This window comes from Pinus tabuliformis, chromosome 8, assembly GCF_031772625.1.
Source record: "Pinus tabuliformis cultivar Carrire ecotype Pingquan chromosome 8, CPIR1, whole genome shotgun sequence".
NCBI classification, from domain to species: domain Eukaryota; kingdom Viridiplantae; phylum Streptophyta; class Pinopsida; order Pinales; family Pinaceae; genus Pinus; species Pinus tabuliformis.
The window spans coordinates 1,903,694,735-1,903,720,514 of record NC_142294.1 but is presented as its reverse complement, the minus strand read 5'-3'; the positions used below and the strand labels follow the sequence as shown (position 1 = coordinate 1,903,720,514).

Below are 25,780 nucleotides of genomic sequence, written 5' to 3'. Positions count from 1 at the left end.
AAAAAATTATTGAATTTTATAAGTTTTAATATATTAAAAAATATTTCAAATTTTTACATATTTTGTAAATTCTAAATCTTGAAAATAAATTCAAATTATATAACATTATTTAATTAATTAATGACTATAGAAAAAATTAATTAAAATATGTTAACTATTAATAAAATATTTAAATAAATTAAACGGATCCTTCACCAATACTTTTTATCACAAAATGAAATTTCAAATATTTTGAAAAACAATAAAAATTACATTTTTCATGGCATAATGGAACCTATGTGTGATCATATAATGGTTCAATCTCCACTCATTAATGACCCTTTTATCCACCTACTTAGTGACGCAACTGACCAAGAACTTTTGGGTGCAAATTTTTCCATGAATTTCTTAAAGAAGACGCCCGACATGGAGTCGCGCGTCGGCAACCATAGCCCTCCCACCAGAACTTTATCCAATTCACTTACACTCGCATCGCAGTCAAAACTCAGCCATAATCTACAGCTATTACTTCCCTGACGTCGAACCCATTTCAAATATTCCATAACCGATCTTGAAAATCGAGCCCACATAACTACATGAAACCTTCTTCCACCGCTCTCACTACCCTTCGATATCCACAAGGGGGAGTCACTCTTGTCAAATGCCGCGCGGACTGAATATCCACCGACATCGTTGGTGATAAAGCACAATATCCCACCGGACGAATGCCTAAAGTCTATCGGACATTCCAGTGTCCAACAGCGTTGGTTGGAATCCTGTGTGCTTGTATTATTACACACAAAATTCACGCTTTCAAAGGGAAAAACACATTCAAAATTCACGCTTTGAAAGCGAAAAGAAGATTCAAGTTGAGACATATTCCGCCGAATTTGTCCTTCGCCCTGCACAAGCATTTCAGTTGACCCATTCAAAATCCAATTTATCTATTCTTCAAAACAATTTAGTTCTTTTAAAAAACTTGAACACCCACCATCTCATCATCCACTTTTCCACTCAACATGAAATTTGGTAAACGGACGTCAGGGACCGAGTTCTGCACAAATTTGACAAGTTCCATTAGAACAACAAAACCTATAAATTGTAATATTGTTTCAAGTTAGAATGAGTTAAGCCACTCATCGATGGACCACCACACATTGATTGAACACCACTAGAATACTCAAGGTTTCTTAATTAGCAGAGAATATTACCGAAATTTAAAATAAATAAATTGTATGTATTAATGTTTTGTGTAATGAGCAGAGATATTCACCAAAAAACTGCAAAAATCTTCCCAGAAAATTTTATTGTCTGTTGAAATCTTCAGACAATTCAAACATTTTAGGCTATTCATTCCTTCTATTCGCTTCAGCTTCCAACACCTCTCTGCTTCAATCTCTTCCACAGATATCAGATCTCGTACACTAAGGGTTTCCAGCGCGATGCAACCATTTACGTTGAGAAATTTAAGGTTCACGAGACTTGAAAGGTTCAGTGTTTCCAACTGCGAGCAGTCTTGCAGGTTCACTCTTACTAATGTTGATGGCAAGCCGATAATCTGCTTTAACCAACACCTCTCTGCTTCAATCTCTTCCACAGATATCAGACCTCGTACACTAAGGGTTTCCAGCGCGATGCAACCATTTATGTTGAGAAATTTAAGGTTCACGAGACTTGAAAGGTTCAGTGTCTCCAACTGCGAGCAGTCTTGCAGGTTCACTCTTACTAATGTTGATGGCAAGCCGATAATCTGCTTTAACTGAATATTTTCTGAAAGATTAATTGTTTGGAGCCAGGGGTAAACACCTTCAGCCATAAATATCTCGGATATGGATGTTCTCTTCAAAGTGAGATCTCTTAGAACGCCCATGGTCCGCTGATCCTTTTGAAAACTAAAGTTTTCTAATGGACAAAAGTCTACAGCCAAAAATTGGATATTCGGCGCTACAATTCCTTCTGGTAAGAGGCACTCTAGACGGCGGCATCCCATCACAATCAACTCTGTTAATCCCCTCAAATTGGCCACAGAACGTGGTAAACTCGTCAACTCTGGGCTCCCTATTCTCAGTTGTTTTAAGTTGCCGAGTTGTTCCACCTCCTCGGGTAACTGTGACAAACAGGTAGACAGTAAATTCAGATATCTCAGATGCCTTTGATATGGGATTCCCTCTGGCAAGGCTACCAAGTGAGCACATCCTTTGAAGTCAACATACTCTAGTGTGGAAATTCGTCCCAAAATATCCGGCGGGATGGACAGATTCCGGCATCCTCGTAATGCCAGATACTGCAGATGCAATAACTTGGAGAATGATTTTGGCAGTTCTGTCAGATTAGTGCAACCAGATAGATCTAAATGTCTTAACCTTGCAACTTCCCCAAAATTAACTGGAAGTGATTGTACAGATGCTAGATTTGTTAACACCATCTTACACAAGTATTCCAATCCAGTCCATTTTAGGAAACTGATTTGTGGCATGCCACCTTCTTGCTGGACGTCAGACGAGCTATAATTTTCTGAAACTTTCATCGAATGTCCGGCATGGAGCGTCGAGCTGGTGCTCGAGGTACTTGGAAGTTCGTACTCCATTCCGTTAATGTTCAACTCATTTAAGCGCGAACATGGCTGATTGCAAACGATAACGATTTTAGAAACTTTTAACATAATGAAATCTTGGATCTGTCAAAGTAGAGAGAAATATGAAATTGGAATATTTTTAACTGTAATTTATGCTTAATAAATCGGTCCGTATTTCAGATTATACGATTTTTAAAATTTATATGAATATGGAATCTTGGATCTGTTAATATGGAGAGAAATTTGAACATGGGATTAATGTATGTGTCTATGCTTAATAGATCCACAAGTGTTTAATATTATGTCACAATACTTGTATCTTGGTTTGTGGCACTGGGGTCAACACTGAGGTCATTAGTTTCATTTTCTCATTGGGTAGTTGCATTAATTGAATCGGTCAAGACGTGCTACCTTACTGAAATTGTGATCCATAGAAGTCAGATCAAAGTTTTGGAAAAACTGTTCGATATTGTCTCTATGACCCTGAAGTTCCAAAACGCTCAACTTTGGGAGACGAATGCAAGGATGAGAACGTATGGACCCAAACCGGAAATTGCGCAAGCGAAGCCATACCAATTCAGCCGAGAGCTTCAATGATACCAGCAGTGACGACAAATCTACAGGGAATTCCAGCACGAATAGATGGACACATTCGCCTCTGAAACCGACGAAATCCGATAAACGCTCATCTTTCGAGGTGCGAATTCCCCGCATTGGTAAATATGATACGCCCTGACCATCAAATCAAGTTAATCAAGTTAATAAAAGTGGAGCAACATACTGGATTAGGCTTGTCACCGAATGAAGGCCAATCTTTACGACAATAAATATATGGATACTGCTAAAAATAATCACGCATACGTGGGATTTACTCAATTCGACTATATCATTGGTGGAGCCAACGCGAAGCGCTTTAAGCGTTGACAACACGGGAAACTCTTGTCGGGCAATCTGTCTCGCCAGTTCCCTAAGGTGATCGTGCATTGCAAGTTTATAACCCCGATACTTTACGGAGGGATCATCGTCGCCAATCATCTGAAGAAACAAATTAAATTAAATAGTTACGGCAAAGGTAAGATGAGAAGGTTTGTAAAGCTAAAAGAGACACATATATAATACTTACTGGATCCTCCGGTTTTCTGCATTCAATTTCATCATCCGACTGAACGTCATAATGGAAGTCCACAAGGCATTTTTGATGGAGCCTTTCAAGGGAGTGCACGATATTGCTGCCGTATAATCCCTCCAACACTCTAATTGCTAATTCTGTCTCTTCTCCCACCAAGAAGCAACCGATGTCCAGAAATGCTTCCTTGTCCTCACCATTGAGAACATCGTAACTAACTTTTAGTGCTTGTAGTATATCCTCATGCACTGCTGTAGAGAACCTTTTCAACTGCCGCTTCCAGTAATCTTTGTCAGACTTGCCAACAAAGTATGCCCCCAAAACTTTTAGTGCCAAAGGAAACCCCTTACAAATTTCCAAGAACTTCTCCACTAAACCTTCGAATTCTTCGGATGCTTTCGATTCACGAAAAGCATGTTGGCAGAAGAGCTCTCTGGCATGCTGTCTATTTAATGGCATTACATTATATAATAATGTGTTTCCGGATGAGCGGCTCAGTAAACCTCTATCACGAGCTGTGATCAATATGAGACTCCCACGCCCCACTGAATGAATGTCTAAAAGATCATTTATTTGATCGATATGATCTACATCATCCAAAACAAGAAGAATGCGACAATGTCGTAAAAGATGCTTCCCAAAACCGTCAACATCCTGCAAACCCTGAGTATAGCAAAGCAGATCAGAAAGGAGCTTCTTTTGCAGCTTAGCCAAATCTTTTGTTCTGACATTAGAAAGAAAACATGACTTTCCATTAAAACTTAGACGTCTCAGGTTGAATAGATATTTAGCAAGAGTTGTTTTTCCTATTCCGTTCATTCCCGCAATCCCCACAATCATTGTGTCGCTGGCATCGCTTTGTTTCAGAATTTTATTGATCAGGGGATCCTCCGCCACATGGTCGAAGCCGACTGGGCATTCGGCGACATATAATGATCCCCATTTAAATACCTCTTCTAACACTTTTCGCACAATATCCTCCAAAATTTCCCCAGAGTCACTGAAAATGGCACACACAACAGATATATTGACTCATTATGGCTAGAATTGAGAAAAGTAGATTGGAATTATATAATCAGTTAGATTATGTATTCACCTTTCGTTCGGTTGGAAGATTATGCCAGAAATACCCGCGGCCTCGCTGAGGGCCTTCTTCCATTTTTCGATCTCTTCTGTGGAGGCTCCCCATTCGCTTTGGTGTTTATGAAAGGCATTTTTATAACATCTGCTCTCAATGTGACGAAGGTCTGCAGGCTGAACACCACAGAAGACCGGAATAACCTTCCTGTTGTGCTTATGATATGATCTTAAAATCCAGTACAGTTCCTCCAAGCACCACCTTGATTCAGCATAGCGCTCAGAAAAAATGGTAATGTGAACATAGGCACTCTGAATGGCGTTGTGTATTGCATCTGAGATAGTCTCTCCCATGCGAATCTCATTCTTATCGAGGAAGACACGCAGCCCGTGACAGTTTGTGAGGCGATTGTAGATAAGGCTGGCCAGGTTTTTCTTCACATCCGGTCCCCTGTGATTTATGAAAACGTGGTATGCACCTGGCTGTTGCTCCATTAGAAGAATGACGTTCTACAGGAGATATGGTGTCCCCGATCGAAGTTGGGGAACGCTATGCCTGCAAGAGATATCGATGACAGCAATAAGGAAACATTGACAAAAACGAGCATTGTCATTAATGAATAGAATGAAGCGTTTGCCACGATTAATTGTAAAAGAGAGCGAACTTCAACTTTAATTGTAAAAGAGAGCGATTAATGGTTGAATTTAGCGTGATATCCCACATCCCGCTCCTCAAGGGGCATGATTAATAGAACCTACTATTGAACAATTCCACATGTATATCCGTTATGTAATCTTTTTTCTTTTGAAACTTACCGCGATAGGCTGAGCAGGTGGATTGAGGAGAGACAGAACCAAACAAACCTCTCTTCACTACTCCACGAGGTTTACAGTTTTAACCTGGAAACACAGCTACTAAATACTAACCTAACCACATTTAGGTTCAGTTTAATATATAAATCTAATATTAAATATTAATAAGTCAACTATTAGAATTTAAATTTTTATTTGGTTTATATACTTTTCTAATATAATTCTAAAATATAAAATTCATTAACAACATAGTATATTAGATCAAAAATACTCTTTTAATATCAAATCTTGTACATTCTATTAAAAAATCAAAATTCCTCGAACTTAATTTCAATATAAACCACCCTACATGATTCGGCCATGTTTTACAATTTTAAAAGAACTTTATCAAAAACTTATTTTACATTTATTTAAAATTAATTAGAGAATAAGAATATAATCATTATTATTTTCTTTTCGTTTTGATTCAAAATTATCTTAATTTAGTTTCATATTTTAATTTCAGTTATCTTCATCTAAATTTACTTTAAAATTTATGGTCTAACTATCTCAATAATTTAGAAACCTAAATTTAAAAATATAAGAAATATTTCCATACAATATTTAAACTTTACTTAAAGTATCAAAATTTAAAATTAATAACTAAAATAATTAAATTTTTACTAAATTTAATAATTAATATATATATATATATATATATATACAAAATGTAAATTAAACATCAAACTTAATAAACTTATGCTTGAATGTAATAATCTATATAATAAAATTAAATGAAAAACTACTCCATATTCACAATAATTTTAAATATGATTTTAAACAACTTAATTTAATCAAAAATACTCCAGAAATAAAACCATTAACAATATTTTTTAATTATAATTTTTTTAAAATTATATAAAAAAATTATTACCTTTAGTATATATATATATAATTTTAAAACATATATATAATATAACATAACTAACAAATCAACAAACCAATACCAACACTCAAAATTGGAAATCTATCTATTTAACTTTGTTTATGAAAAGCTATACAGGTAAAAATTCAACCAATAAAAGAGATATTTGAAAAGCTATACAAAAAGAAATATTTGAAACGCTATGCATCTATGAAAAACTATACATGTAAACATTCAAACACATAAAAGAGATATTGTTCTTTCGACAATTTTAAGAGATACCACAGTCAAAATCAAAAAACATATTTATTAAAATATAATATCTCTGGCGTATCAAATAGTTTGGTAGTTAGGTGCTATTTAGAAATATTTTTAAAATGGTTAGTTTTAAATAATTCTAAAAATGCTTATTAGTTCTCCATATTTTTAAGAGTTATTAGTTCTAAACAATTTAACAAGTGCATGGTTTATTGTAAAAAGAAATTAATAACGAGAAGCGCAAGCAATACCCCATGAATTTGCAATTGAATTTACTCAATGTCTCTGCGTATAGTTTTGACATTATATTTATTATTAATTTGAAAGCTTAATTTACTCAATGTGTCTGCGAGAAATAGCTAAAAAAAGGTGGCCATAACTGCCGGCTATGGATAATAGCAATTGTAGCCATTGTTGCCTTGATCTACCCATAACCAAAGATGCCGTCGTTTAGAAATTTAGAATTAAAATTCGGATATTTAAATTTTAATTAAAGTTTGGCCGTAAATTAAATGAAAGGTTTTATGTTTGGAGTTTAGGATTTAAGTATTATAATTTTTTTATTAATATTTATTCCATTCCTGGACGTGTGCATAATATTTTTCTCCATAGTATTTTCATATTTAAAATGTGATTGATTTTTTCATAATAATTTCTTAAAAGCTCTGGTATTTACATGTGAAAGTAAAACCTAATCATTGATTATTAAAAAAATGTGTGATTAAAAAGTAAATCATTGATTATTTTAAAAATGTGTGATTAAAAAGTAAACCATTGATTATTAAAAAAATGTGTGATTATGAGAATATTAGAGAGAAATTTTGATATCATAAATTATTTAATAGTTATAAGTTAAGAAGATCAATCATTTTTAGTCTCTACAAATGAATATTTTATTGTAGGCACAAGAATGTTAGGAAGTAATGTACAATGACTTTGTAGAGATAGATTAAGAAGTAATGAACAATGACTTTGTAGAGATAGATCAAAGAATTTTCTAGACCATGATTAATGCTTAAATAATCAACTTGCAGAAATGGGACGCCAAATTTTGGATCTTGAGTTTAATAGATGGCTCAATTTTTCTAGAGTTAACATATCAAGATAATGACAAAGCAAGGGCTATTAAGTTTCAAAAGCTTGGGAGAGAGTTTGAAACACTTAAGATGAAGAAAGTAAAAATCATTGACTAGTTCAGGAATCGAGTGATTAGAGTTGTAAATCAGCTCAAAACTCATAAATAGACAATTGAAGATTAGCAAAATAGTGGAAAAAGTTCTTAAAATCCTACATATGAAGTTTGAGATGGATATCACTACCGTAAAGAGTCCAAAGATACGTCCAAACAAACAGTGGAAGAATTGATGGAGTCTCTTTTATTGCATGAGTCAAGAATCAACATGGAAAATGAGTCTTTAGAACATGCATTTAAGACATAGGCACTCGTTGGTAGAGGCATAGACAGAGAGAGATAGAGGTCAAAGAGGCAAAGATAACTATCAAGCAAAAAAATAATTAAACCAAAACAATAAGACGATTAGTTAGCCAAGACTCTCATAATCAAAGGGGGGGCCATAAAAGATGAAAAGATGAGTCCAGGGTACCATGTCAATACCACAAAGTATGGGCATTATGAAAGTGAATGAAAAAAGAAATACTTAGATCTAAACAAGGATAGGGCTAATGTCTCCAGCATTGGAAAAAAACATCTGGGTCAATGTTCGTCTGATGTCAAATCATTGAAGAAGATCAAAACAAAGTTCTTTGATTGTGTGGAGAGTGGCTATAGTAATCACACAATAAGTAACAAGATGATTCCAGCGTTGAAATTACTTTAGAAGATGATTCTAGCGTTGAGGCCATAGGCAAAGGTGTTGTGTTTATTCTCACTGAGAAAAATGAAAAGAAAGATATCCTTGATGTCTTTTATGTACCAAATCTTATAAATAGTATGTTAAATATTGGACAGTTAATCAACATGGTTATGATATCATATTAAAGGATTCCACATGCACAATCTTAGATAATTTGCCTAATAAAAGCCCTATTGCAAAGGTTCAAATGTGCAAAAAAAAATACTCCCACTAAATATGAGAAGTGTAAATCTATCATAGTCATATGTACAAAATGTCTCAATTATAGACGAGACTTTATTGCAACATTTTAGGTATGGTCACATACATCTTATGACTTCTAGTCTCTTGAGAAAACAACCAATGGCCAAGGGACCGTCCATATTAAATGAGCAAACTAACACTTGTGAAAGTTGAATTGTTGGAAAACATTAAAGAGACGGTTTTCCATAAGCCTCCTATTGAGCCAAAGAGCATCTAGACTCATCCACAAAAATATATGTGGACCATTCAAATTCATTCCATTAGTGGAAGTCTTTATTTTCTAACATTTATTGATGATTTCAATGGAAAATTTTCGGTGTATTTTTTCAAAATCAAACTAGAGACATTCAGAAAGTTCAAATAATTTAACATCGTAGGCGAAAAGAAAAAAGGATAATATGTCAAAATGCTGACATCAAATGGAGGAGAGAATGACTCAAAGGAGCTCATAAAGTTTTGAAGAGATCAGGGAATTAAAAGGTAATTCACTACCCTATTTACCCCACAATAGAATGAGTGTACAAATGGAAGAATATGACCATTGTGAATATAGCAAGTAATATGTTCAAAGCTAGAAATCTACTAAATGATTTTTGGGTTGAGGGTTTTTCTTGTTCAATCTACATATTGAACATATCTCCAAAACATAGTGTGAAAGGTAAAGTGTCTCCAAAAGCATGGAGTGGCACAAAGTGAAGTGTTTGTCATTAATTTTTTTGGCTAAATTTCCTATTAACATGTCCCAAAATAGCTATGGATGAGCTTCACAACAATATTTAAAAAAATGCATTTTCATCAAGGGTACAATGAACATTCCAGATCCTACAATTTATATAATTTAATCAGTACAAAATTTTTGGTGAGAAGAGATGTGAAATTCTTGGAGCGATCAGATGAATAAAGCAATGGACAGTATACATCCATCTCTCCCACTAGATGAATAAATGTAAAGTTCAAGATAGTTATTCCGTCCACCAAGATGGCCAAGGTTACAAGGGCAAACATAAGAAGATAGTTTTTATTTGAGAAAAGAGTAAGCCAATTGAATGAAAAATTAGAGTATTAGTCCTCCTTCCAACAATGAGCCAAAAACTTAAACAAGGAATCAAACAAATAAGCGCTGAAGGGAAACATATGAGCAATGTGATGACATATATCAACAAACTTATTTTTCCTTATTATCCTATCAACCTACTTATTTTCAATATGAGGTGAATGAAGAGCATTACGTATAGGCTATGAATGAAGAAACTAAACCCATTGAAAGGAATGAGACATGGGATCCTGTTTATCTCCTAACAAATAAAATGAGCATTGGTGTTAATTAGGTGTACATGACAAAACTAGATAAGAAAGGCAAGCTAGAGAAATATAAGTCAAGGCTAGTTTGCTAAAGACTTTCTCAGCAACCGGGTATTGACTATGGTGAAACCTTTGCTCCAATAGCAGGGTTGGATACTACTAGATTTGTGTTAACCATTATAGCTGAAAACAAATGGCCAGTTAACCAAATGGACATGAAGTCAATTTTCTTGAATGGAAAACTAGAGGACGAGATGTATGTAGATCGACGACAAGGATTTAAAGTAAAAGGACAAGAGTACAAACCATACAAGTGGATTAAAGCCTTGTATGGATTAAAGAAAGATTCAAGAGATTAGTACGATGAAATTAACTCATATTTACTCAACTATGGGTTTAGTGATAACAATAATGATCCCACTCTCTATACCAAATCAGATAAGAAAAAAGGATTATAGTTTGTATTTATGACACGATATATACTATGAATATGATGTTAGATGATTTCAAAGTTGGTATGAAAAGAGAATTTGATATGACAAACTTCCACCTCAAGAAGTACTTTTTAGAAATTTAAAGTTAATTAATCTACTTAAGGGATTTTAACATGTTAACAAAATTATGTTATAGATATTTTAAAGAGATTCAAGATGAACAACTACAAACTAGAGGAATCTAAGCAAGTAGGAAGATGGACCAACAATTCATTCCACATTCTATAAGAGGTTTGTATGTAATCTTTTGTACGTTTCTGTGAATGGATCTGATGCTATGTGTGAAATTAGCTCCATTTCTTGATTTATGCAGTCTCCCAAGGAATCTTAATGAAATATTGGAAAAATAATTTTGTGGTATATTGCGGGTACAACTAATTATGGATTATTTTGCACAAGTTCTAAAGACAACACACTTATGGAATACACAGGGAATGATTTTTCTAGCAATATTGATGATAGAAAAAGAACTTCCGTATATGATTTTCATTTGGGTACAAATTTGATCTCATGAACTTTTAAGAAATAGCCCATTGTCTCCATATCTTTTATAGAAGCAAAATATGTAGAAGTTACTACAATAGCATGTCATACATAATGACTAGCAAGACTTTTGAAGAATTTTGCACATGTGAGAAAGCAATTGACCTTTATTTCTTGTGACAACAACAAAACAATTGCATTATCAAAGACCCATGTGTTCTCCAAGAAAACCAAGCACATTGACACTCTCTATCATTTTATTCGCGAGCTTGTCAACAATGGTGACATATCTCTTTAAGTTTGTGGGTGTGGCGATTAGCTAGCAAATATATTCATTAAACCATTACGAAGAATATTTTTTAGATTCACAGACAAAACGTAGATAGTGTCCATGCCAATGAATGTAACAGTTGAGATTGAGGAATGTTAAAACATAATCTCTCTTGTTGACTGAATTAGTTGAACAATTAGTTGTTAGTCTAATGTTTTTATTTTAAGAATGATATCTCTCTACGTTGTTAATCTTCAATAGTTCTAGAATATTCTTATTAGTCATAGATATCTCTAAAGTCATTAGTCCTATATAATTCTAGAAAGTTCGTAGTTTATTGTAAAAACTATTTAATAGTGAAAAGGGTGAGCAATGCTTTGAGTTTTTAAATGGTTTTCATTCCTATCTCTATTTGTAGGCTTTAACAATAGTAACAATTAAAAATATTTTGATTCCATATGAAAAACTTCATTTACCATTAACTTACATAAAATACGCCACAATCTCTTTTCTACACATTATTCATGACATAAAAGACCTATAAATACAAGACCTAATAAATACTACCATAAAAATATTTTCAACACACATAAACCTCCAAAATCCATATGCCATGAGAAACATGCATACTCCCACTCTAAATCATAAAAATATTTTCAAGACACATAAATCTCCAAAATCTACATACCATAAGAAACATCATACTCCCACTCTAAAATATAATATAAAAAGCTAAAGCAAAAAATAACCATAAACCTCTTTGGATAGATATTTAGATTATTATCTTTAAATTTAAAACTACTTATTAATTATATTAAGGTTGGATGATTATGAAATAATTATCCCGATAGGTTTATATTGACTTGAAATCAAACTCATTAAATTTAATCATGTTATCCAATATTAATAAAATTCAAAAATATAACTATAAAATATTAATAAAATTCAAAAATATAACTATAAATATGTTAATTTGGAGTATTTTTAATTAGGATATTTTTTTAATAAATAAAATTTAAAGATATATACATTCGAGGTTCTTTGGGCTATTAGTAACAACTTTTAAATCCAACGATAAGCTACAATTTTTTAGGTAAATTAACGATAAAGAATGCATCAAGTAAAGGATCCATAAACTTGTGGAAATTGTGACTAAGATGTAAACTAAACTTACGAAGTGTATGGGAAACCTTGACTAAGATGTAAACTAAACTAACGAAGTGTATGGGAAACTGTGACTAAGATGTAAGCTAGAGTGGGGAATAAGAAAATAAACTTACAAAGGGCATGGAAAATTCTGATTGGATGTACATTAGAGTGGGCAATAAGAAAATAGTAATAGTGGGGTGTTTTGTGACACGTAAGAAAGATAAATTTTAAAGAAGAAATCCGATGTGGAATGAGAGTTTTTTATCAATAGTGTGAAAAAAAACTGATATCAAATAATAGTTTGAAAAAAATCATATCAAAATAAAACTAGATAATTTAAAATGAATTTTACAATTATAATATTTATACGAAAATTATGAAATATTAGAATTTACAATTATAATATTTAATTATTAATTTTTTTTATTGATTATTAAAGGTTTTTATTAATAAAATCACTAAAATATTTATCAAAAAGTAAAAAGTGAATAAAATATTGGATGATTTTCTTATTTTTCTATTTTATAAGAGAAAAGACAATCAAGATTGAAGCTTTTAGCATATTTCAATGCCCAAGTGTTAGTTCAACATTGTCAGTTAATCCAACATCTTTGGGAAAATCAAACCTGGGTAGGACTCGGTAGGCTAGTTACCCTAACACCCGCCAACTTATTCTGCATTGCCCATTTGTAAGGATATCATCATTGCCATTAAAAATAAGCATTTGTCTAGGGTTTCACCAGGCCAGTGGGGACCCAAGCCACTAAGAGGATTAGCACGTGAAACCTTGTCTAAGTGGCGGCCATGACAGATGGTGCCATGCCATTTCCCATAGAAAAATACAATGTATAAAGTCTATCGCCTAGATAATTTAACACACGAATGCATGCATATCAACCTGAGGCCTTCCATAAACATTAATCAACCAAATGTATATGTAAGTGGTGCATAAATCCATAAGGATAAGGTTTGAATCATGCTAATTCACCACGAAAGCCAAAGGGTGATGAATATGTGGAGATGAATATGTGATTATATATGTGTGGAAGGAATTGAGGGTAAGTGAATCAACATGAAAGAAAAGAACTAAAGAAGTTAAAGGACAAATTGCGGGATCATGATAATGCTCAAGAACTTCACCATGGTCTAGTCTAAACTACAATGCTCAGACCTTGGAGTTTATATATGTGTGTGTGTGTGTGTTTTCTTTGTTACAAAAAAAGCACAATTGTACAAGCAAACTAGTAGGAATTCAAGTATCTTATATAGTGAACATAGGTACACAAGTAAGCCAAGCAGTTGTTAGGAAAAGGTTAAATTGGAAATTATAAGAAGACTGACTTTGTTGTTGTGGGTTTTTTTTAAGGCCAAAAAGTAAAAATAAAAATATCATGTGCCAATCTAGGTAAATTACAACTATTTTCGCGTTAAAAAGAGGACGATGTTACAATTATGTTTACAACTTTGAAGTTGATAATGAATTCTCAATTCTGAATTATATATATATTATTTTTGACCCCCTAAAAAACTCTGTGTGCGTTGTAGCCATCCCAAGAATGCATCCCCCTGTCCCAAAAACCAATGCAACATAGATAAAAAAATATCTTGATAGTTTGAAGGGATCACAATGTCAAAATAAAATGACATATATGTTGAAACATAATATCTCCTAGAGTCGATTGTTAGTCCAAGATATGTTTTGAAAGATATATCTAGAAGTTGTTAGTCCTAGATAATTCTAGAAAATTCTTGGTATATTATAAAACCTATTTAATAGTGAGAAAGGAAAGCACCACCACATAAGCTTCCAATTGTTTTTCATTCTAGTCTATTCTTGTGAGTGTTAACATAATATTAAAGTAGGCTTAAGTCTCTTCATTGAGTGGAGAGAAGATCATAAAGGATGAAATCCAAGGGTGTGAGCATGAGGTCTACGTGAAAGAGCCAAAGAAAAGTAGCTATAGCACTATCCAACAAAGTTGTGTCATTGAATAAAGACAAGCGAGAACCCCAATGTTGAGGTTCGAATTGGTCTTCATTCTTGTCTTTGCTTGTGAGTTTTAACATGGTATCAAAGTAGGCTTAAGTCTCTTCTTAGAGTGGAGAATAGTTCATGGAGGAGATCCAAGGGTGTAAGCATGGGGTTTGTGTGAAAGATCCAAGGAAAGGTCGCCATGGGACTGCCCACAAAGTTGTAGTTCCATTGAATAATGAAAAGGTGATCCAATCTGAAATTCGAGTTGCCACTATTCCCTACCTTGAGCCACCATCAACTCATCTGCATTCACATTGCGTTTGAGTAGCATTCGATTTTGGAATAGAACTTGACTAAGGAAAATACTAATGGTAGTCATCATTTCCTTGAGTCACCCACAACCCTGCCACACTCAGCTCCATTGACCCAAAGGGGGAGCCATGGATAAATTCAACATTAAAGTTTGACTATTTTATTTTCATTAAAGTTTGGTTGTAAATTAAATTAAAGGTTATAGCATATATGAAGTTAGGGTTTAGTGATTATACTTTATTTAATTCCTTGATGTGTGGATAATATTTTGATATGTAAAAGTGAGTTTGATATCTTGTTGGGAAAAGAAATAGTATATATATATAATTGAGTATTAAAAAGGGTGTGATTGCAAGATATTAGAGAGAACAATTTTGGCATGACAAGTTTTTAATGGCTTCTACAAGTAATACAAGGAAATAGGTACCAATTCTTGTTCACAATAACTATGAATTCTAGTTTGTGAAAATTAAAAACTTCTTGCAATTACATGAATATTGGGAAGTAACAGAGAATAGATTTGCAAAGCTAGATCAAGAAACACTACATGTCATGGCTCAATTTAGTAAAATAAAAATACCAAACTATGGATCTAGATTTTAGTAAATGACTCCTTTTTTCTTAACATAATGGAAGCATTTAGCGCAAAGAAATTCTAGGATATGCTATAGTTAGCATATCAAGGTAATGAAAAAGTGAGAACTAACTTCAGGAGAGAGTTTGAAACATTGAAGATTGAGGAGACAAGAAAACATTGACCAATTCATGGTGAGAGTGATCAAAGTTTTAAATCAACCCAAGGCTAATAGATAGATGATTAAATTTTCTTTAAATCCTACTCAAGAAGATTGAGATGGTTGTCATTAAGGAGTCAAAAGATCTATCCAAACTAACAATAGAATAATTATTAGATCCCTTTTATCACATGAATAAAAAAAATCAACATGGAAGAGGATTCCTTAGAACATGTCTTAAAAGCTCAGGAATCCACTAGTAGAGGTAGAGGAAGCAAATACGAGGTCAAATAGGTAGAGATAACCATAAAGCAAAAGAAAGAACTATAGTGGAATAACCATAACGATAAAATCTGAAGCCTAGCCACTCTCAAAATCAAAGGGGGAGAGGGAAAAGATGAAAAAACAAGTCTAATATACAATGTTACTACTGCAAAACGTATGGACACCATGAAAGTGAATGCAACAATAAATAGTTAAATATAAATAAGGACAAAGAAAATGTCTCCAACATTGAAGAACAAACATCTATGTCAATGTTCATGTCATGGAGAATCATTGAAGAAGATCACAACAAGGATATTTGGTTGCTTAGAAAATAGTTGCATCAATCACATGTAGGTAACAAGACGTAGTTTTCTAACATTGATAACTCTACTCGACTTGAAAGTACTTTAAGAGATGATTCTCATGTCAAGGCCTTAGGAAAAGGTGTCGTGTCTACCCTAACTAAGAAAAATGAAAAGAAAGATATTCATCATTCATTTTATGTACCAAATCGTAGACATAATTTGCTAAGTATCGGGCGATTGACTTAACATTGTTATCGTGTCATATTTAAAGACTCCACATGCAAAAAATTAGATAAGACACCTAGTAGAAGACTTATTGAAAATGTTCAAATGACCAAGAATAGATTGTTCCCATTGAATTTGAGAACTGTAAATATGCTAGAGTCATATGCACAAAATGTCTCAAGCATAGATGAGACTTGGTTGTGGAATTTTAGGTATGGTCGCATAAATTTTAGGATTCTTAGTCTCTTGCAAAAGTAATCATTGGTTAATAGACGACCCATATTTAATGAGGAAACCAACACTTACAATAGTTGCAATATTGGAAAGCATCAGAGAGATAGTTTACCGAAAGCCTCGTACAAAGCCAAGGAGTATCTAGAACCTATCCACATAAATGTATGTGGACCTATGCAAACTTAGTCCATTGGTGGAAAAATTTATTTTCTAACATTTATTGCTAATGTCAGCAAAAAAAAATTGTGCATCTCCTCAAACACAAACAAGAGACACTCACAAAGTTCAAATAATTTAACACTAAAAGAGAAAAGTAAAGTGACAAATATATCAAAGTGCTCAAATCAAATGGAGGAGTGTATAACTCAAAGGAGTTCACAATTTTTTGTAGATAGGAAGGAATTCAATGATAATTCACCACCAAATATGCACCATAATAGAATGGAGTGGCTTAAAAAAAGAATTATGTCATTATGTACATGGAAAGGAGTATGCTTAAAGCTAGAAATCTATCTAATGATTTTTGGGTTTAGGTTATTTCTTATTCAATCTACATATCAAACAGGTCTCCAGCAAATGGTATGAAAGGTAAAGTACCTCGAGAAGCATGGAGTGGCACAAAATCAAGTGCTTCTCATTTCAGATTTTTTTTTTTGTATTTCCTATGCACATGTCACATAAGAGCTAAGGAAACTTGATAAAAGAACTGGAAAATCCATTTTCATCAAGTACAATGAATAATCAAAAGCCTACAAACTATATATTCCAATCACTAAGAATTTTGTGGTGGAAAGAGATTTAAAATTCTTGTAGTGATCAAGAGAATGAAGGAATGTATAGTAGAAATCCATCTCTCTTAATAAATGAATAGGTCGAAATTTAAATATATCAAGTCACTCCACCAAGAGTTTAGAGGTTACAGAAGCAAATACAAGAAGATAATTCTTCCAACAAAGAGCCAACAAATACATTGAGAAATCAAAGAATTAGTCCTTCCAATTGTGAATCAAAAACTTAAATTAGTAAGAAATCAACAAAATATGAGCTTAAGGGAAATATATGACCAATGTGATGACATGGATAGACAAGTTCATTTCTCCTTATTATCCTGTCATCGTACTTACTTTGAAGAGGTAGTGAATGACATAGAAACTCTGATGTAGGTTAACTCGATAATGCAATATAAATCAAAGCAGAATACTATAACCTACTTCTACTATCAATTTTTGGAAGCTTAAATATCGAGCTGAACAATATAACTAGAAGAAGAAGAATCAATCACAAAATACACATGAAAATACTTTGGGGAAAGCCTTAGCTAAAAACCCCACACTATTGTATTATCATGCATGGCGGAAATACATAGGAATTATATAAAGCCTTACCTCTCACAACTAGCTAGCTCTCAGTACAATCCTCACAGATGCTCACAGGTAATCTTGGCTTCTCTCCAACATTCCTCTCTGCCCTCCAAGATCCTATTTCCTTGCGATGTTCCTTGTGGATGATCTCCTATTACCAAGTGAATGATCTCCTTCAAAACTGCGCAATCCTCAAGGATCAATCCCTTGATTGCATGCATGAGTTTTATCCATGAGAAAACACATGCAACTCATAGTACATTGTCCTTGACATTAATCTCAACTGGGTCTTTCTCAAAATAGACATGAATGAGTTTCTGATGAGGGAATCTTAAGTTAACTGGAGTAGCACTAGTTGAGTGCATGCATGCATCAACTAACTGTTAACTCACTATTAGTTCCTCAAACAGTTTGGAACTAATTTAACTGGACTTAACTCAGTAAATTGAGTTAACTAATTACAACTCAAATATAACTCAATCTTATCTCCTTAATTTAAGGGATAACTCTTGCATGACTTCAGAAAGACCGCTAACTTGAATTTCTCCAACTAATTAGTTTAAAATAAGTTAATTAATTATTTCCAAGTAGCTGCTAAGATTAAATTCTATTTTAATTCACAATTTAATTCAAGGAAAAACTAAATTGGAATATTCTTGTTGCCATATTTCAACACTCCCTCTCAACAAGAAAGGGATTATCTGCCACCCCGATGCTGTCTCTATGGAACTCGAATTTACACTTTGACAATGCCTTTGTCAAAATGTCAACAAGATAGTCAACATCTTGCTCCTCTGTCGAAATATATTGCAGCGACATGATCCTCCTTACTACACAGTCTCTGAGATGATGATACCAGATGTCGATGTGCTTGGACCTATCACAAAATATTGGATTCTCAGAGACTTTGATACAACTTTGATTATCACAATAGATCACAGTTGGATCCATCCTCTGATTAAACAAACCAACTAGGATTTTCCACATCCAGATGGCCTCACATGCTTCCTAACTTGTAGCCATGTATTCTGCCTCTGCCGAGCTGAGTGCAACCGACCTCTGTTTCCTGCTATACCAAGAAACTGCTGCTGACCCAAGGTTGAAAATCCCTACTGATGTGCTCTTCCGATCTAATGGACTCCCTGCCCAATCTACATCAGTGAAGCCTTGTAGCTTCACTCCGTTTGTCCATCTGTACCATAATCCATACTGAGATGTGCCTCTGAGGTATCTAAATACATGTTTTACCGCCTTCCAAAACATCTTGGTAGGCTAAACCATCGCTTGACTCAGCTGGTTCACTGCATAGCACAAATCTGGTCGTGTGTTCACTAAGTACCAGTGAACCCACAAGCTTCCTGTGCACAGTAGCCTCTACCACTTCTCTTGAAGAAGCATCCTCCTTCCTCTAGTTACCTGCTAGAGGAGTCTGCATGGGCTTTCATTTCTCCATGTGGAATTTCTCGAGTATCTCGTTAGCATACTTGCCCTGAGACACAAACAACTCTCCATCCTTATGCCACACTTCCATCCCAAGGAGGTAATGCATGAGACCCATGTCTTTCATCTCGAATTCTCTTGCAAGGTCCTCCTTGCAAGACACGATCAACTGATCATCACCAGTCAATATGAGATCATCAACATAAAGTACGATGATCAACAGCTTACCTTTCACCATGATGTGGTACAGGTTCGCATCCGCTTCACTCTTTGTGAAGCCCAACCCAGTGAAGTAGTTGTCTATCCTGGTGTACCAAGCACGAGGTGCTTGCTTCAGCCCGTACAACACTCTCTTGAGTTGGCACACATGCGACTCACGATCGAAGGTCTCAAAACCTTCCGGCTACTCTATGTACACCTCTTCCTCAATCTGACCATTGAGGAATGCAGTCTTCACATCCATCTGATGGATCTTCCAACCCATATGTGCTGATAGTGCCAACATAGATCTAATAGATGAGTACCTTGCCACAGGAGCAAAAGTCTCATCATAGTCAATCCCCTCGACCTGTGAAAAGCCTCTGGCAACAAATCTTGCCTTATGCTTCTCCACACTACCATCAGCAGCTTGTTTTACCTTGTAAATCCAATGGGAACTCACAACTGACTTGTTCTTCAGTCTCAGAACCACGTCCCAAACACTGTTACTAACTATGGAGTCATACTCCTCCACCATAGCATCAACCTAAATCGGCTGCTGCACTGCGTCCTCAAAGGAAGATGGCTCAATCTCAACACATTCCCCAGCAAGAGCCATGTATCTAGTGTGCCTCTCAAATGACCTCCTCTATCTGCGCTCAGAAGATGATTCTCTCACATTCTCTCTCGCATTCTCCAACAATTTGCCAGCTTCTCTTGCGTGCTTCCGTCCATCTCTGGAAGACCCTCCTTGAGTGGATGTCTCCACTCCTGGAACCTCTGCATGCAACTGCTCCGCATCAGTCTAAGGCTCCTCCTCCTTAGGAACCAACAATTCATCCACAACCTGTAGTTGGAGCTCCCTCTCAAGGGAAACTCGCATGGCCTTCTGCTCATCAAACTTGAGATCTCTGTGAACCACTATCCTCCGACTAGTAGACAAGTACACCCGATAGTTGTGAGGTGTATCAGTGTACCCCACAAATATCCCCAACTCTGTTGTCGGCTCAAGCTTCTTCCGTGCATCCTTTGTCACATGGAAATATGCCGATGAGCCAAAGATCCTGAAGTGACCCACATCTAGTCTCTTACCGGAGAAGGCTTCCTCTAGTGTCTTCATCCCAAGTACGCGATGTGGGCTTCTATTTTGCAAATAGAACGTTGTGTTGCATGCCTCAGCCCACAAGTGAAGTGCTAGGCCTTGGTCATGCAACATTGCCCGTGTTTCCCCTACAATAGTTCTATTCTTCCTCTCGGCCACCCCATTCTGTTGTGGGTTATGAGGTTCCGTCAACACTCATTTAATTCCTTCCCCTACACAAAAGTTCCGTCAACACTCGTTTAATTCCTTCCCCTACACAAAAGTCCTTAAAATCTTGAGAGACATATTCTCCACCGTTGTTGCTTCTCAAGGCCTTGATCTTCTTCCCTAACTTTTTCTCGACCAAAGATTTGAACTCACAAAACTTTGTGAAAGTTTGGTCCTTCTTCTGCATGAAATAAATCCAGCATTTACGAGAATAGTCATCAATGAAAATCACATAATACCTTTGCTTCATTGTGGATGTCGTTGAGAATGGTCCACACACACCTGTATGAACTCGCTCTAAGATAGCCTCTGCTCGACTGTCTCGATAATGAAAAAAAGACTTGGTGTACCTTCCCAAGTTACAACTTTTGCATGTGTCAACTTGCTCAAGTTTACCTTTGGGAAGTCCTGTAGATATCTGATGCATTATCTTCAAAGCCCCATGATGCAAATGACCCAACCGCCTATGCCACAACTCACCAATCTCTTGGCTTTGCACCAATTATACTTTCGTACTCAATGCTACATAATCATCTACCTCTATTTTATAGGGATTATTCACCTGAATCCCTATCCTCTTGGTCTGACTCGTGGCTATGTGTCTTAGGAACGCCTTTCCTTTACTGAAGGCAACATTGTAGCCTTTGTCCTCCAACATCATGAACAATACCAAGTTCTTCTTCAGTCTAGGCACATACATCACATTTGTCAATGTGAGAGGAGCTCCATGCTCCCTCTGAAAAGCAACCATGCCCACTCCTGAAACACTATACCTTCCATCTTCACCCATCTCTATGTGCATATTGCATTCTTTCTCCTCCAAGGCACTGAATACTTTTATCACCGATCATGTGGAATGAGGCTCCACTGTCAAGATACCAGACACAACCCATCATCGATGACACCATGCATGCAATGAGGATAAAGCCCATTTCGAACTGAGAGGCTAATGCCTCACCTTCCAATCCTTCCAAGGATCCCTTCTTGGACTTCTTCGATGGGCAATTAGTCGCACAATGTCCCATCTTGTGACAATTAAAGCATCTTGCTTTAGACATGTCACCCTTCTTCCCTTTATGAGAAGAATTCGATTTGAAATGGGAAGCCTTCCCCTTCCCTTTCCTTGCCTTACTTTCTAAGGCCAGATTTTCTTTATCAACATTCTTGGATGAAGAACCATCTCGTGTGCTCCTCCTGATCTCCTCCTACATAAGATCTGACCACAGTCGTTCCCAATCTGGCAGTTTCTCCCTTCCATTCACAAAGTCCTGGTAGCTATTCCAACTCTTTGGAAGGCCAAGGAGAGCGAGGTTCACCATATCATCATTGATAGTAGTTATTCCCACACTACCAAGCTCATCTCTACAGGTGGTGAGCTTGCTCAGATATGTGGAAATAGTATTGCCCTTCTCCATCTTGATTCTTCGAAGCTTATCCTTGAGCACCAATTTCCTCTGGTCGCTACTGCTCTGATAGAGTTCCTTCAATGTCTTCCACATTGAAAATGGAGTATCCTTCCCATGGAGACTCGAGACAATATGGTCTCGAACTCCCTCAAAGATGATCTGTCTCGGCTTCGCCACACACTTCTTCCACTTAGCCAACTCTTGTGCATTAGTGGACGCTGGCTTTGGGATTTCTTGATCAATGAATTCCTTCAAGCCATTGTCTTCTAATATAGCCTCTATTCTATCTTTCCAACCTTCTAAGGCATACTCAAGTCTCAAGCCATAGAACACCATTGGCCAACCTTAATATGATATGAATTCGATTTGCACCTACAACCCTCAACTTCAAACTTCGAATTCTCTTCTCAATATACTATTCACAACTCTGATACCATGTAGAAACCCTGATGTAGGTTAACCTGATAATTCAATATAAATCAAAGAAAAATACTATAACCTAATTCTACTATCAATTTGCGGAAGCTTAAAGATCGAACTGAACAATATAACCAGAAGAAGAAAAACCAATTGCACAATACACGTGAAAATACTTTGGGGAAAGCCTCAGCTAAAAACCCCACACTATTGTATTACCATACATGGTGGAAATACATAAGAATTATACAAAGCCTTAGCTCTCACAGCTAGCCAGCTCCTAGTACAATCCCCACAGATGCTCACAGGGAATCTTGGCTTCTCTCCAACATTTCTCTCTACCCTCCAAGCTCCTATTTCCTTGCGTTGTTCCTTGTGGATGATCTCCTGTTACCAAGTGGATGATCTTCAAAATTGCACAATCCTCATGGATCAATCCCTTGATTGCATGCATGAGTTTTATCCATGAGAAAACACATGCAACTGATAGTACATTGTCCTTGACATTAATCTCAACTAGATCTTTCTCAAAATAGACATGCTGAGTTTCTGATGAGGGAATCTTCAGTTAACTGGAGTAGCACTAGTTGAGTGGATGCATGCATCAACTGACTGTTAACTCACTATTAGTTCCTCAAATAGTTTGGAACTAATTTAACTGGACTTAACTTAGTAAACTGAGTTAACTAATTACAACTCAAATATAACTCAATCTTATCTCCTTAATTTAAGGGATAACTTTTGCATGACTTCAGAAAGATTACTAATTTGAATTTCTCCAACTAGTTAATTTAAAATAAATTAATTAATTATTTCCAAGTAGCTTTTAAGACTAAATTTGATTTTAATTCACAATTTAATTCGAGGACAAATTAAATTGGAATATTTTTTTTGCCATATTTCAACAAATGAAGAACTTTGGGTTCAAGCCATGAATGAAGATATTAAAGCTATTGAAAGGAATGAGACATGGAATCTTATTGATCTCCCAATAGATAAAACCAACATTGGTGTTAAATGGGTTTACAAGAAAAAACTAGATGATAAAGGCAAGGTGGAGAAATATAAGGCAATGCTAGTTTCTAAAGGAATTGCTTAGAAACTAGGTATTGACTATGGTTAAATATTTTCTCTAGTAACTAGGTTTGATATTATTAGAGTTGTGTTAGCCATTGTATCCTAGATCAAACAACCTGTTTGCAATATGGACATGAAGTCAACTTTCTTAAATGGTTAACTAGAAGAGGAGGTTTACATAGATCAACCAAGAGGGTTTGAAGTAAGAGGCCAATAGTACAAAGCTTACATGTTGAATAAATCCTTCTATGGTTTGATGCAAGCTCCAAGAGCTTGGTATAATTAGATTGGTTCATATTTACTCAAAGACGTATTCAACAAAAGCAATAATGAGCCCACTCTATATACCAAATTAGATCAAGGTAAAATGGTTATAATGTATTTATATTGATGGCATTGATATATGCCAAGAATATAATGATGGATGATTTCAAAGTTGTTATGAAAACAAAATTTGAGATTGAGGATGATTTCAAAGTTGTTATGAAAACAAAATTTGAGATTGAAAACCTTGATCTCATGGAGTACTTTTTGGGAATTCAAGTCAAGTAATATGCTTAAGGGATTTTCATATGTCAATGAAATTATGCTACACAGATCTTAAAGAGATTCACAATGGACAAATGCAAACTAGTAGAGACACCTATTGCAACAAGAACAAAATTGAACAAGTTAGATGATGGACCAATAGTTGATTTAACATTATATATGAGGCTTGTAATCAATCTCATGTACCTTACTACAACTAAACTTGATGTTATGTATGGAATTGGTTAGATATCTATATTTATGGAGTCTCCTAAGGAATCTCCCACGAAAGTTGAAAAAATTATTTTGATATATATTGCAAGTACGATTGATTATGGATTTTGGTACACAAGTTCTAGAGATAACACACTTAAAATATTCTCAAACAATGATTTTGCTAGTAGTATTGATGATAAGAAAAGAACCTCAAAATATGCTTTTCATATGGGCACAAATTTGATCCTATCGACTTCAGAGAAACAACCCATTGTCTCCATGTATTATGCGAAAGAAAAATATGTACCAACTACTATAGTAGCATGCCATGCAGTATGGCTAAGAATAATTTTAAATGATATTACACATGTAGAAAGGAGCCAAATTTCTTTTTTGTGACCACAAATCAACAATTGCATCATCAAATAATCATATGTTTCACAAGAAAAGCAAGTGCATTGACATTTGTTGTCACTTTATTCACGAGCTTGTCAACAATGGTCACATATTTCCTCAAATTCAAAGATACATAAATCAACTAGAAGGTATTTTCACCAAACCTGTGGAAAGAATTGTTTTGGAGTTACAGACACAAAACTAAGGAATTACAAATGCTAATAAAAGTAATAGTCGAGATTAAGCGAGGGTGTTAAAATGTAATCTCTCCTATTAATTAAGTTAGTCAATTTGATAGTTGCTAATTTAAGATATTTTTAAAAAAATATCTTTATTTGTTTCTAATCTTAGATAATTCTAAAAAATTCTTGTTAGTCCTACATATATTTAGAAATTGTGAATCCTAGATAATTCTAAAAAGTTCTTAGTTTATTGTAAAATAAAAAGACAAATAATGCCTCATGCGTTTTCAATTAGTTTTCATTCTTGTATCGAATTATAAATTTTAACAATATCAATAATTGAAAATATTCTAACTCTACGTGACAAACTTTGCTTACCATTAACCATATGAAATAGGACACAATCCCCTTTCTAAACATTATTCATAAGGCGCAGAACCCAATGAATATCACCATAGAAAGGTTTTCAAGATTTTCAAGCTTCCGAAATCTATATACCATGAGCACAAGAATAGCTTGAAACATATGTACTTCATGGGAATATACATAAACCTTAAAATATAAGATAAAATGGCAAAGCAAAAAATAATCATAAGACTTCTCCCAGGATATTTGAATTATTATTTTAAAATCAAAACTACTTACCATCT

General features: G+C 34.8%; 1 protein-coding gene across 3 annotated transcripts in view; it reads right to left on the bottom strand.

The window, feature by feature from the left end:
* Positions 1-204: 204 nt before the first annotated feature.
* LOC149244035 (uncharacterized) overlaps positions 205-25,780 on the bottom strand; it is a 46,656-nt gene continuing 21,080 nt past the window's right edge. For all 3 annotated transcript variants that reach the window (XM_089374723.1, XM_089374724.1, XM_089374725.1), the window contains 7 exons: positions 4,777-5,313; positions 3,678-4,680; positions 3,416-3,589; positions 2,966-3,286; positions 1,253-2,602; positions 971-1,033; positions 205-881 (listed from right to left, as the gene is read on the bottom strand). In XM_089374723.1, the coding sequence (XP_089230849.1) occupies positions 297-881; positions 971-1,033; positions 1,253-2,602; positions 2,966-3,286; positions 3,416-3,589; positions 3,678-4,680; positions 4,777-5,252 (3,972 nt within the window). In that variant the 5' untranslated portion in view covers positions 5,253-5,313 and the 3' untranslated portion in view covers positions 205-296. The remainder of the gene's footprint in view (positions 882-970; positions 1,034-1,252; positions 2,603-2,965; positions 3,287-3,415; positions 3,590-3,677; positions 4,681-4,776; positions 5,314-25,780) is intronic.